Here is a 13,452-nt window from a genome sequence, read left to right as displayed (position 1 = left end):
GCTATACAGGTTAAATAATCACTATTTTTTTTTTATTGAAAAAGGGTTAAAATTACCCATATACTATCGAATATGATGTAAAAGTTCCATTCGTTATACTATTTGGTCGACTGAATCCCTAGCGTTATGCTTCCGTTCAAATTTGCCCCTAACTTTAACAGGAAGCCACGTGTCACTCCCACAGTCAATTAACCCATCCCTCAATATGTGGGGTGGGGAGGGGGTGACACGTGGCTTGCCGTTATTATTAGGGGCAAATTTGAACAGAAGTATAACGGTAGGGATTCAGTCGGCCAAAATAGTATAATAGAGGACACTTTTAAACAATATGCAATAGTACGTGGACAATTTTGACCCTTTTTGCATTTTTTATAATTGTGATGTTCGGGCCAGCTTACACGCATCTTGACTAATTCCACTGGATACCTACCACCTTTCGCTAGCAACAAGTACTAGGTAACTCTATTCACCAAAGTTTGGCTCAATGAGAAGAAATCACTTTGTGTGTTTATCTCCGTTGGAATTTAAACTAAAATAATCACTATATCGTCCTATCAACTTTATGGATTATGCTGTATTCATGTGATATACTTATTTGCTTTAGCTCAATTAAAATTTTATTCAAAAGGTTCTATATATGGTCCCAAATTTGTCGTAAAGGAGATGAAAGACTTATGAAAAGAGGTCATCCATACGTATAAAAAAAGCATAGTATCTAAACAAAATTAATTAAAATCCACTATTCAACATCTCTATCTCCATTGAATGCTCATTTCAAGCTTTCATTGCTATTTTTCTGTGTCTTTTTTCTCACTTCACAATCAAGAACAAATATATAATATAAAAAAATCTTGTATCAACCGCTATTCTTAATTTCTTATTACTCAATTCTTGATTTCTTGTCTATATGTGCTATTTGAATGCTATGGATTTTAGGCCCTAAAGGACAAACAAGTGAACCACACCACACCACTATATGGCAACTACTACTACACATCTCAAATTCCAAACCCAACCCATTAAACCCAAACGTCGTCGTTGCCGTGAGACCACCATTACTACTTCCTCCTCTTCTGTTGAGGAGTCTTTTAGCTCTTCTGTTTTTTCGCCTACCCCCTGTTCGACACAATGCCTGAACGAAACTCGTAAGATTGATACACCTACTATTGTTTCTCCTGAGAACTCATGGTGTTGTCCTGCTTCTAAATCTACTGTCACACCCCCTCCACCCTCGCCGCCGTCATCCATTTCCGCTTCCTCCTCGCCTTCAAATCTCAAGATCCGGTACTCGCCAACTACATTTCCTAAAGTTATGGAATCTCTCGGCAGTACAACAACAGCCACCTTTTACGGTAATGGAGGAGGTACTCCTATCCCAAACAACACCCATGAAGCATTTCCATCATCTTTCAGTAAATTCAACTCTGCACTCACAGCAGGGCTTTTAAACCCTATGTCACCGCCACCTTCTATGGACAATAAGACTCGTTCAAGCCCGACCCTTTTTGAAATGATGGCAAATGAACCCGAATGCATTCCGAGATCAACAATCAACAACACCCCCATTTTGAATGGGGGCTTAAATCAGAAGCTTTCTACTTCCCTTATGCCACAAGACAAACAGGCCTTAATGCAACAACGACTTCTGGATCTTTTAGCCTGTAGGAGCCCAGGGAATCAGTTTAATGATTCGGGTTCGAGTGATGTGAAGTTAACATTGAGTTCTAAGGATGGTTTCAGTGTTGCTATGAATGTTCATAGGCAGATCTTGGTGGCCCATAGTAGGTTTTTTGCTGTAAAGTTGTCTGAGAAATGGGTAAAGCAACAGCGGAATTCAGGTCCTTTCATTGTTGAGATTGCGGATTGTGATGATATTGAAGTGTATATTGAGACTTTGAGATTAATGTATTGCAAGGATTTGAGGAAAAAGCTCATGAAAGAAGATGTTACCAAAGTCCTTGGAATCTTAAAGGTAATGCTTATGCATCTAAATTTACTTTATTAGTTGCATAATTACCTAGTAATAGAAATCGTTTGATAAAATCTTCGCATTACAAAAGATGATGATTGAATCAGTTAGTGGTTAATGATTAGTAGTTAATGAAGTGGAAGGAGAACCGTTAGGTTTCAAGTTCATGGGCAGAATTATCCGGTACCTGTGTTGGTTTGAAATAGCCAGTACCCAGAATAATTGAGGTGCGCGCAAGCTATTCCGGACAACATCGGTATAAAAAAATTACTTAGTCAAATGAATGGGATAAAGGATTCATATAACTGACCGCAACTGATTTATGACTTAAACGTGGTTGATTATTCTTAAATCACTTAGCTAGATAGATTGTGACCTCAATGGTCAATAGTAAGTATATGCTTGGTCCATTTTGAACTGTGAATAGATGTGGTTACAACAACAACAACTTAGTATAATTCCACAAGTGGGGTCTGGGGAGGGTAATATGTACGCAGACCTTACCCCTACCCCGAGGGGCATAGAGGCTGTTTCCAGGAGACCCTCGGCTCAAGACAGCAACAAGAGACGATACATTAGTACTATCAATAGACTCATACTAAAATAACATAAAATAACATAAAATACATAATATAACATAAAATAACAAAATAACAACAATATAAGAAATATAGGAAATACGAAAAAGATGGAAGGTATACTAATATCCAACAGATACATCCCTGTATCAGTAGCTGATCAGTAGCATCCTAAGATTAACTCCTAACTGGCTAGTCTCACTCCAGTGCGCTGTAGAAATATCCACAACTTCCCCTATCCTACAACTTTAATGGTCGACCTCCACAACTCCCTGTCAAGGGCCATGTACTTAGTAATCCTAAGACGCGTCATGTCCTGCCTGGTCACCTCTCCCCAATACTTCTTAGGTCTCCCTCTACCTCTCCTCGTGCCCACCACAGCCAGCCGCTCACACCTTCTCACAGGTGCATCAGTGCTCCTCCTCTAAATGTGCCCAAACCATCTGAGTCTTACTTCCTGCATCTTGTCCTCCATGGGGCCACGCCCAGCCTCTCTCGAATATCTTCATTCCTAATTTTATCCATCCTTGTATGCCCGCACATCCACCTCAACATCCTCATCTCTGTTACTTTCATCTTCTGGATGTGTGAGTTCTTAACCGGCCAACACTCGGTCCCATACAACATGGCAGACCTAACCACTGCTTTATAAAACTTACCTTTTAGTAACGGTGACACTTTCTCATCACATAGGACTCCCGTCGCCAACCTCCACTTCATCCACCCCACCCTATACGGTGTGTGACATCCTCGTCGATCTCCCCGATCCCCTGAATAACTGACCCAAGGTACTTGAAACTACCCCTCTTAGGGATGACTTGAGAGTCAAGCCTCACTTCCACTCTCGCTTCCGTCGGCTCGGCCCCAAATTTGCACTCGAGGTATTCCGTCTTTGTTCTGCTCAACCTGAAACCTTTAGACTCAAGGGCATGTTTCCAAACCTCTAGCCTCTCGTTGACGCCGCGTCGTGTCTCGTCAATTAGGACTATGTCATCAGCAAATAGCATGCACCATTGCACCTCCCCTTGAATATGATGCGTTATGGCATCCATCACCAGGGCAAATAGGGAAGGGCTGAATGCAGACCCTTGGTGCAACACCGTAAGAACCGGAAAATGCTCGGAGTCGCTTCCTACTGTCCTAACCCGAGTCTTAGCTCCATCATACATGTCTTTAATCACCCTAATGTAGGCTACCGGGACCCCTTTAACCTCTAAGCAGCTCCATAAGACCTCCATAGGAACTCTGTCGTACGCTTTCTCTAGATCGATAAACACCATGTGGAGATCCTTCTTCTTATCCCTGTATTGTTCCATCATCCTCCTAATAAGGTGGATAGCTTCTGTGGTAGATCGGCCCGGCATGAACCCGAACTGGTTGTCTGAAATAGACACCGTCCTTCGCACTCTCATCTCTACCACTCTCTCCTAGACTTTCATGGTATGACTCAGTTATTTGATACCTCTATAGTTGTTACAACTCTGGATATCGCCTTTGTTCTTATACAACGGAACCATTGTACTCCACCTCCACTCTTCAGACATCCTATTAGTCTTGAATATAACATTAAACAACCTCGTAAGCCATTCCAAGCTTGCTCTACCCACACACCTCCAAAGTTCAACCGGAATTTCGTCTGACCCGGTAGCTCTGCCCCTCCTCATCTTACGCATTGCCTCCATGACCTCATCGACCTCAATGTCCCTACAATAACTTAATTCATGGGGGTTGTCTGCATTCCTCAATTCACCTAGTACAATATCCTGATCCCCTTCTTCATTTAGAAGTTTATGAAAGTAGGTCTGTCATCTCCTCTTAATCTGGTCATCCCCCATCAAAACTTTGTCGTCCTCATCTTTTATGCACCTCACCTGGTCCAGATCCCGAGCCGTCCTCTCTCTCACCTTAGCGAGTCGGAATAACTTCTTCTCCCCGCCTTTGTTCCCTAGTTCCTCATATAAACGAGCAAAAGCTGCCGTCTTAGCCTCCTTCCTAGCTACCTTATATCTCTCACTGTTCACTCTCTTCTCCTCCTCGCTAGTGCTCCCTACTAACCGCAGGTAAGCCGCCTTCTTCGCTTCCACTTTACCTTGGACAACTGCATTCCACCACCAGTCTCCTTTGTGGTCCCCGGCGCGACCCGAAGATATCCCTAACACCTCTCTCGCTGCCTTCCTTATACAGTTCGCCGTCGTCGACCACATAGTGTTTGCGTCCCCACTACTTCTCCAAGCTCCCATTGCCGATAACCTTCCTTCCAACTCCTGAGCTTTATCCTTAGTTAAGGCGACCCACCTAATCCTCGGGCGGCCTCGTATTGACCTCTTCTTCCTCCTTATCATAATGTCAATATCCATCACCAAAAGCCTATGTTGCGTTGCAAGGGTCTCACCTGGGATAACTTTGCAATCCTCGCACAACCTTCTGTCGCATCTCCTGAGGAGGAGATAGTCAATCTGAGTCTTCGCCACCGAGCTTTGGTAAGTAACCAAATGCTCCTCCCGCTTCGGAAAACTTGAGTTCGCAATCACAAGATCGAATGCCTTGTCAAAGTCCAACAGCGAAATGCCCCTCCGTTCTGCTCCCCGAAACCAAAACCGCCATGCACCTCAGTATAACCACCTGCAGACGACCCAATATGACCATTGAAATCTCCTCCTACGAATAACTTCTCGGTAGGCGGAATACTATGAACGATGTCATCCAACCCCTCCCAAAAGCGCCTTTTAATCTCCTCATCCAAGTCTACTTGCGGTGCGTACGCGTTAACGACATTTAAAGTACACTCACCCACTACCAATTTACTAGTCATTAGTCTATCATTCACCCGCCTGACCTCTACCACCGACCTTCTAAGATTGCTATCTACCAGGATACCCACTCCATTCTTACCCCTCAGGACCCCAGAGTACCATAACTTATACCCATCTGCGTTTCTCGCCCTCGATCCGACCCACCTAGTCTCCTGGGCACACGCTATATTAATCTTCCTCTTCTGAAGGATTTTCGCCAACTCTATAGACTTGCTCGTTAGCGAACCTATGTTCCATGACCCGATTCTCAACCTATAGGCTCCCTTGCCTCCTCTACCTCCCCTGCCTCCCGTCCCACACCCTGACCCCGGCCCCACACTCTGCCCCACTTGAGGACATGCCCTTAATCTATCATTCCAGACTGCAGCGACTACACCTACGACAAATCTAAAGAAGACTCGCTAGTGCCCAACGGACAACGAATCAAACTAGAAGGAAACAAGTGACTACAAGTACACTAGTTGAATGATTGAACTATTGTAAACTAAAGTAACATCAATTTAGCTAAAACCAAAAGGCAAACAGTAGAACGGGAGGTACCAACTCCCGAGAACCAAACCTGTGTTGATTTGTTGTACTCGATGTAGTTGTACGCTCACGCACCGCTTCCCACCGCCCTTTGCTGACGCTCGTCCAGGTTGCTCTCCTTTGCTAGTGCTCGTGCGCCCAACTTGTCTTTAACAACTTCGAGAAGTTCCCTGAAAATACAGAAAATACCACGACCCAAAAACCAAAAAGGGCTGTCACCGCTACCACTGATGTAGCCCTGACAGTAGTAGGGGAAATGTAGGGATAAAGCAGAGAACTACACCCAAAAGCCAAAAGCCTTAAGTACCTTAAATGGTAATTAAAAACAAAAATCTTAATCTAGAAATGGAAACCCTAATTGCCACTGATTAATATCCAAATAGCCTACAGATCCAAAAATTGAAACAGTATATGAAAAATAGATAAAATTGTGAAAATTTTCACGGAAAGAGATAAGGAAAATTGTGATTATACCAAACACAGAGGGGAAAATTTGAAATTCAACACTGTAAAGAACAAAGCATATGCAAGAGAAATTAAATGCCACAAAAAGGATAAGAAGATGAAGTAAAGAATGGGAGAAATTAAGCTCACTTGCAAAAGAACGCGCAAAAGAGCTGATAAATGAAAAGGCAGCAATTTGATTCTCCGTTCGATAGTTGTCCGTCGCCGGTAGAAGCTACTGTTCCGACGACTAATGAGAGCGTTGAGAAAATTAGACAAAGACAACAGAATTTTTACAGAGAGAAGATCCTTGTTGATAAGGTTGGAATAAGAAAATTGCTCCTCCAAGCTTGTTGCCCTGTAACAACTGTAGCAGCACGCGGCGACGTCAAAGACGCAAATGCCGGCGTGGGTGTATACTGTATATAGAGTTTATATACACTCTATAAATAGATTTTATACACTATAAAGCTAGTAAGCTGCAATGTTTGAGAGTTTGTGTATACTGTATATAGAGTTTGCTGAGGTGGGAGGAAATATAGTAAATTTGTGATAGAGGAATTTTGGAAAACTGAATTCCGGTACCGGAAAGTTGTATCGCCGGCGGAGGAAATAATAACGTTTTAATCCCAAATATATTTTATTGATTATTGTTAATCACTTAGCTAGATAGATTGTGACCTCAATTGTCAATAGTAAGTATATGCTTGGTCCATTTTGAACTGTGAATGGAAGTTAGCCATCAATATTGTTGTCTTTGTTCATTAGACATGCATATTGTTTGTGTCCAACAGTTATTGAATTGTATTGCTTGCCAATTTATTGCAATGTGCTATGTAAAGGGATAGTTCATTTTCCATGCCACTTTATTTAAGGATCATGAATTTTTTTGAGATAAAGTTTAGTCTTTATGCACATACACACACATACACGCATATGTGGGTAAATAGATATGTGCACGGTATTTTGGCCCTGGCTAACAAAAATGTGTTACAGGTTTCTGCAGCAATTGGGTTTGATGCGGGGGTGTTGTCGTGCCTGGAGTATTTGGAGGCTGCTCCTTGGGCTGAGGATGAAGAAGAAAAGGTGGCTTCACTATTGTCTGAGCTTCGTCTTGAAGGGGTAGGTGCTGGGGAAGTTTTAAGGAGGGTATCTCTTGATGTTACATCAGGGACAGAGAGTGCAAATGGGAATGAGGAAGTGCTTCTCAAGTTATTGCATGTGGTTCTTGAAGGGAAGGATGAGAAGGCGAGGCGGGAGATGAAAGGCTTAGTATCCAAAATGTTGCATGAGAATTCATCTCATAATGACTTGAGGAAGGAGTCACTGTATTCAGCTTGCAATGCATGTCTGCAATTGCTCCGCCACCATTTTTTACGGGCAGCAGATGCAGATATGGTGGATGTGGGTCAGATTGCTCGACAGGCTGATAATCTGCATTGGATTTTGGATATCTTGATTGATAGACAGATAGCTGAAGATTTTTTGAGGACTTGGGCTTCTCAGTCGGAATTATCTGAGGCACATCCTAAGGTGCCTGCACTTCATAGGTATGAGGTTAGTAGGGTTACGGCTAGACTGTTTGTTGGTATCGGTAAAGGGCAATTACTAGCTTCCAAGGATGCTAGGTGCTCTCTTTTACAGACATGGTTAGTGCCATTCTATGAAGATTTTGGATGGATGAGGAGGGCATCAAGAGGTCTTGACCGGCATTTAATTGAGGATGGTCTCAGTAATACTATTCTGACCCTACCAATGGCATTGCAGCAAGAAATTCTAACATCTTGGTTTGATCGGTTTTTAAACTCTGGTGATGACTGCCCAAATATCCAGAGGGGATTTGAGATTTGGTGGAGAAGGGCTTTCTGGAGGCGAAATGGTGAGCCTGAACGGCCTCGTCAAATGCGTGTCATGACTGCAACAATTGAGAACTCTTGAGACTTAACCAATGAAGAGAAGAAGGGCCATGGCCACTCTATGATTGTCTTGTTCCAACTCTTGCTATTCCGTAGCCCTCATCTTATACCAATACTGTCTTTTCCTTCTTCCTTTGAAGCAAGTAGCACAATTTGATACTGCAGAGTCAAACTTATGGAGATGATCATGATCCCAAGTTTAATCCGGGAGAAAGCAGGCACTTTTTTTCTGTTTAGGTGTCATGTGATATGAATATAGTTTCTTTCTAATCCATGTAGAGTTCTCCTGTCTGTGACTAAATTTCCTGAATTAGTGGTTTTAAGTTCACAAAAAATCATCCCACTTCAAAGTTGTGCAACATCCTGAATGCTAATTTCTGTTACTGGGATAATTCATATATTCAGTATATCAAGACATGGATAACTAATTTGAGCAAGCTAACGAAGTTGAGGTAATTTGGGAGATAATGGTGATTGTCACTGCTTATGAGGGGACATTGATACTGGTTTTGTGGTGGCAATGCCAAGGGTGCAGCAGGATGGTGAATTGCTTATTGTCTTAGGTCTTCATGGATCTTGAGATCATCTGCTGGCAAAGTGTGGAAGCAAGACTGATAGTCATCGCATTTCTGGTTGCTAATATTCTTTACATCTATGCACCTTTGTGAGCCAGTCTCTGCTTAGGACTAGATGCATTGTTTTTCCCTCGCGTGAATACTTCCCTAGTGTGAACTGTGAAGCTATTCAATGTTCATTCCATTGTTTCTCACCCCTTGCTGGCCAAATTTTATGAAGTTTTCCTTGTTGCGTGATGTTTAACTTTCCAATTACTAATTTTGTTTTGCATGAAAAATGAGTTTAATTCTATGATGCTGTTCTTCTATGTACTATCAGAGACTATTGACTGTTGTTCTTCTGGTTATTGATTAGGTTGGCACCTTTAGTGAAAGATAGTCATGTCTTCTTTTGTTTGACTGACTATATGCTGGTATCCAATTTTCCTCAACTTTTGGAGGAGATTCCTTGTCCTAGGATTGTAAGACATCTAGCTTTAGCTGTTTTATTTGAAAAAGAAAAGAGAGTTAGTTATTATTCTTATCTTTTGATTCCACTATTTCCACGTGCTTGAAATTCTGAGATGTATAATAGGCTGTGTTAGCTGCTGGTGATAAAGTAGCTATCAACATATAGTTTAATATACAATAAAATTGTTAAACCATCAGAGTCAATTACAGGTAACTTTTTACAGAAACATGGACTGAGAGCCTGCAAAACATGGTAAATGATAAATTACAGCAGGTAAACCTACATTATAGTGTGAAATTCTTTTGTATCGTCGGTGTATATAAGTCAAACTCTTCTCTTTAAAGCTGATGCATTTTCACCAAGTATGGTTGTGGTTTCCAGCAGCTCTTAGCTTCAACATCTACTTTCAAGAGTTTCTCCTATTTTCTTCCCTTAATAATCTCACAACTCAAAATCCTTTTCTTCTTCATCATCAAAGTGAGTAAAGTAAGATGGTCCAGTAATCAAACAATCATAATTCAGTTCACCTGGCTTTGCTGTCTTTTGCCTTCATTAAAAAACAATAAATTTTGATAAACAAGAAACCCAGTTAATTTCAAGCACAAAAGATGAGCAGTGTGTTACCATTCTTGGTCAATTAGCATCTCATCAGTCATCCCAAATTTCTGCAACTCCTCCCTTGTATGGTGCACTGACAAGCAGTACCTGCAGATTTTCACAAGTCAAAATTAGTTCAATTTTCCTAGTTTTGTTGTAGCTGGACTTCATCATAAAACTAGGGAGAGCACCACCGAAGGTTGTGGTAGAGTCGTAAGTACACCTTCATCCTCAGCCAGGGGTCTCATGTTCGAGTCTTAGTTATGGCAACAACAACATACCAAGTATTATCCCACACCGTGGGGTCTGGGGAAGGTTGTATATACGTAGACCTTACCCCTACCTTGTGAGGATAGGGATATTGTTTCCAATAGACCCTCAGCTCAAGAAAGCATAGGTACCACATTAATGAAAATATAGACAAGAAGGGACAGTACTAAAAAACGATATAGAAGCAGAATAAAAATAACAAGATAGTAAGGTAATCAACAATGAAATAAAACAATGGCTAGTCACAAAAACCTACTACCAACAGAAAGCGAAACTGCGTCCCAATACTACTGTTATGAATACTCTACACTGCCTACTCTACTACTCTAATCCTCGACCTCCGTATCTTCCTATCACATCCTCGAATCTTGGTTATGAAGCTGCTTTTATTAGGGAGCACTTTACCCCTCTCCCTCCCCCCCAACGTGGGACTTCCGTGCACGGATTTGGATTTAGTAGAGTCCCAATGTGGGTATCAGACACCAGGTGGATAGCTAACAACAAGAACAACATACCTAGTATACTCCCACAAGTGGGGTCTGGGGAGGGTAGTATTTACGCAGTCCTTACCCTCACAAGGTAAGGAGACTGTTTCCGAAAGATACTCGGCTCAATACAACAGAATCACAGCAAGTTACGACAGAGAACTACAACAAACGAAATAGTAACAACTAAAAATAAAACGAAAATATGTTTGTTTACCTTCCACCATAGCCTCTTTCCATGACAATCATGCCCCCATTACTCATATTATGAAGTCCTTCAAATTGCTCAACTGTCCATTTATACCATCTCATCAAGAAAACTCTTAGAGTAAGTCCATGAGAAACTATAACCAAATTCATATTTGGACTCTGCTGACCAGGTGGTTGAAATCTTCCTATGTCAATATCACTTCTAAGAGTTTCTCTGAACCCTGCAGCTCCCTTTTTCAAACAATCTCATCACCAAACAAAATGCTCAAAAAACTCAAATGAATCTTGAAAAAACAAACTCACCTGTGATTCTATCATAGACATCTGCTGCTGATTCTCCATTAGGAAATCTATAAAAGAAACGACCATAACGAGCTCTCACAGCTTTCTCAATCTTCATTTGTTCTTTGTCCTGAAAATTTCCTACATAAACACAATTCATAAGATGCTACTACTACCTCCGATCCAAAATAAGTGTCATTTTAGCAGAACCAATTTAGTCATGAGTGTCGCTTTAGGACGCTAACAAAGCGAATTAATTATTATTATTTTCTCAAATCTATCCTAGCTGCAATAGATGATCTAAAAATCTGAGGAAAGATAACAAGTAAGTTGAGGAGAATATAAAAGGCTATTCATTCAAATAATCTTTTACTCCTATAATTAATGCTATTAACTTTAATTTGTATGCGCGTCAAAACACAAATGACACTTATTTGGACTAAAGGGAGTAAAAAGAAAGCCAAGCAATGTTAAGAAAACAACCCTAAAAGCTAGTTCATGATCATATAAAAAGACAATAGCGCATTCCCTCAACCAATCCATCGTACACTTAAGGATGGACATATGGAGCGCGAACGACGTGGCATGAGAGTCTAACAACAACAATAACAAAAAACCCAGTGTAATCTCATAAGTTGGATTTGCGGAGGGTAGTGCGTATGCAGAATTTACCCCTACCTTATGAAGATAGAGGGGCTGTTTCCGATAGACCCCCGGCTCAGAGTTCAACATTGTATAAACCAATAAATGGTGAACCTAGCTTTGATACCCGTCAAAAATTAAACTTTGCGCCTGATTCAACCCTAAAAATTAGCTCATGCGTTGAAGATTACATAACAAACAATACTACGTAATTCCATTTCCTAGACCAATATGAAACATTTAGCAAGTAAAAAATTTATAGACAAAACTTGTTCATACCAAAGTCTTGCTCTCTTAGTCGAGGCTCTTCTCTAACACCAGCAATTCTTGAACGTTCAAATGACTTAGCCAAATTACGCAAAGTTTCAATACCTCTTTTATAAGGTGATACATAGAAATAAACCTTCCAATCATCTCCACCATTTTTCTCAATTATTTCCCTCATTTTCCTTCCACATTCCTCTGCTTCTTCTACTCCTTTTTCTGTCAATCCAACTTTAGGATCAGCTACTCTTGTATATACACTTTCATCTACATTTCCTTCACTCTGTCCATGTCGTACGAGAATAATTCTTTTTGGCCTAGGTGGTTTGACAATACCTGGATATGATAATACTAGGTTCTTTTCTGGGAAACTGCTAACCCAACCATTTAATTCTGTTGATTTATGTTGCACTTTAGAATATTCATCATTGCAACATCGGATGGCACTAGATTTTGGGTGAGGCTTTTGATGATTTACTCCAAAAGAAGTTGGATAAATCTTGGAGAAAAGATTACTCATTTAGATAAAATGTAATTTAGCACATAAACATGGTATGTTCCTAGAACTTTTCAGTACCTAGTGCTATCTAAGATTTTTCAAAATATTTCCTGCTAATTTTGATGCAAATGTGGCTACATAGTGTAATGAAGAGAGGTGAGAGTTTAGTGTGCTTTATTTTTGTTGTTTGTGCTGCGAAAATAAGAATGGCCAAGCAATTTTTGCCTTATCTAGCATGATGCAAGTGTGCGGTGGAGGATGGACTTGTGACATTGACAATAACAATGGTAATATGTTAGTAGTAAAAGGTTTTTGGCATGTAGTACGATGTCACATAAGGTTCGTTGTTGATTAGTGTCTATCCAAGTATGCACGCACCTCGACTAATTTTGGGAGAGAAATTCAAAAATAGCTAGATTTACAATTGATCGTTCAAAAATAGTCCAGTTTCAAAAGTAATCGAAATTTAGCTACTTTTCATGTAAAGATAAATCTGAGCGAAAATATTGTTCAAAACCCGGAAAATACGCCAGTATATTATACTGGAGTTCCAGCATAAGTATGCTTGAACTCCAGCATATTATACTGGAGTTCCAGGATAAGTATGCTGGAACTCCAGCATAATATGATGGAGTTCCAGCATAAGTACACTAGAACTCCAGCATAATATACTGGAGTTCCAGCAAGTATAATTGTCCAGTATAATATACTGGAGTTTGGAGCACCGGTGCTCCAGTCTCCAGTATATTATACTGGAGTCAGCAAAGTATACCGGTCCAGCATAATATGCTGGAGTTCATACACAGGTGCACCGAACTCCAGTATATTATGCTGGACCGGTCTCTGTTGCAGCAAAATAGTGGCTATTTTTTATTGACTTCGTAAACGCTGGCTATTTTTGAATGACCAGTCCGAAAACTAGCTATACC

General features: G+C 40.8%; 2 protein-coding genes across 4 annotated transcripts; one reads left to right on the top strand and one right to left on the bottom strand.

The window, feature by feature from the left end:
• Window positions 1-828: 828 nt before the first annotated feature.
• LOC107766035 (BTB/POZ domain-containing protein At1g63850-like) lies at window positions 829-9,058 on the top strand. Its single transcript, XM_016584745.2, has 2 exons — window positions 829-1,972; window positions 7,329-9,058. The coding sequence occupies exons 1-2, from the start codon at window positions 977-979 to the stop codon at window positions 8,268-8,270; spliced, it is 1,938 nt and encodes a 645-aa protein (XP_016440231.1). The 5' UTR covers window positions 829-976; the 3' UTR covers window positions 8,271-9,058.
• Window positions 9,059-9,422: 364 nt separating this feature from the next.
• Window positions 9,423-12,771, bottom strand: LOC107766036 (phosphoglycerate mutase-like protein AT74H). 3 transcript variants are annotated; one of them, XM_075233022.1, is made up of 6 exons: window positions 12,040-12,740; window positions 11,140-11,259; window positions 11,004-11,057; window positions 10,844-10,916; window positions 9,899-9,979; window positions 9,423-9,821 (listed from the first exon to the last, which is right to left on the bottom strand). In XM_075233022.1, the coding sequence occupies exons 1-6, from the start codon at window positions 12,542-12,544 to the stop codon at window positions 9,716-9,718; spliced, it is 939 nt and encodes a 312-aa protein (XP_075089123.1). In that variant the 5' UTR covers window positions 12,545-12,740; the 3' UTR covers window positions 9,423-9,715. The 3 variants fall into 3 exon arrangements, with proteins under 3 accessions (XP_075089123.1, XP_016440232.1, XP_016440233.1); XM_016584746.2 differs by having other exon boundaries at window positions 10,844-11,057; window positions 12,040-12,771; XM_016584747.2 differs by lacking the exon at window positions 11,004-11,057 and having other exon boundaries at window positions 12,040-12,739.
• Window positions 12,772-13,452: the final 681 nt, after the last annotated feature.

Source organism: Nicotiana tabacum, chromosome 1, assembly GCF_000715075.1.
Source record: "Nicotiana tabacum cultivar K326 chromosome 1, ASM71507v2, whole genome shotgun sequence".
Classification (NCBI taxonomy): Eukaryota; Viridiplantae; Streptophyta; class Magnoliopsida; order Solanales; family Solanaceae; genus Nicotiana; species Nicotiana tabacum.
Note: the sequence above shows the minus strand (reverse complement) of the source record. Positions and strands in the feature narration are given on the sequence as shown.

What these genes read in the sequence shown, in the direction of transcription:
- LOC107766036 (XM_016584746.2), bottom strand. Translation starts at nt 12,544, where the DNA reads ATGAGTAATCTTTTCTCCAAGATTTATCCAACTTCTTTTGGAGTAAAT. An exon ending in TGTCTATGATAGAATCACAG is followed by an intron (nt 11,058 to 11,139) that starts GTGAGTTTGTTT and finishes AGGGAGCTGCAG; the next exon opens with GGTTCAGAGAAACTCTTAGA. An exon ending in GAAAGAGGCTATGGTGGAAG is followed by an intron (nt 9,980 to 10,843) that starts GTAAACAAACAT and finishes GAAAATCTGCAG; the next exon opens with GTACTGCTTGTCAGTGCACC.
- LOC107766035 (XM_016584745.2), top strand. Translation starts at nt 977, where the DNA reads ATGGCAACTACTACTACACATCTCAAATTCCAAACCCAACCCATTAAA. An exon ending in AAGTCCTTGGAATCTTAAAG is followed by an intron (nt 1,973 to 7,328) that starts GTAATGCTTATG and finishes AATGTGTTACAG; the next exon opens with GTTTCTGCAGCAATTGGGTT.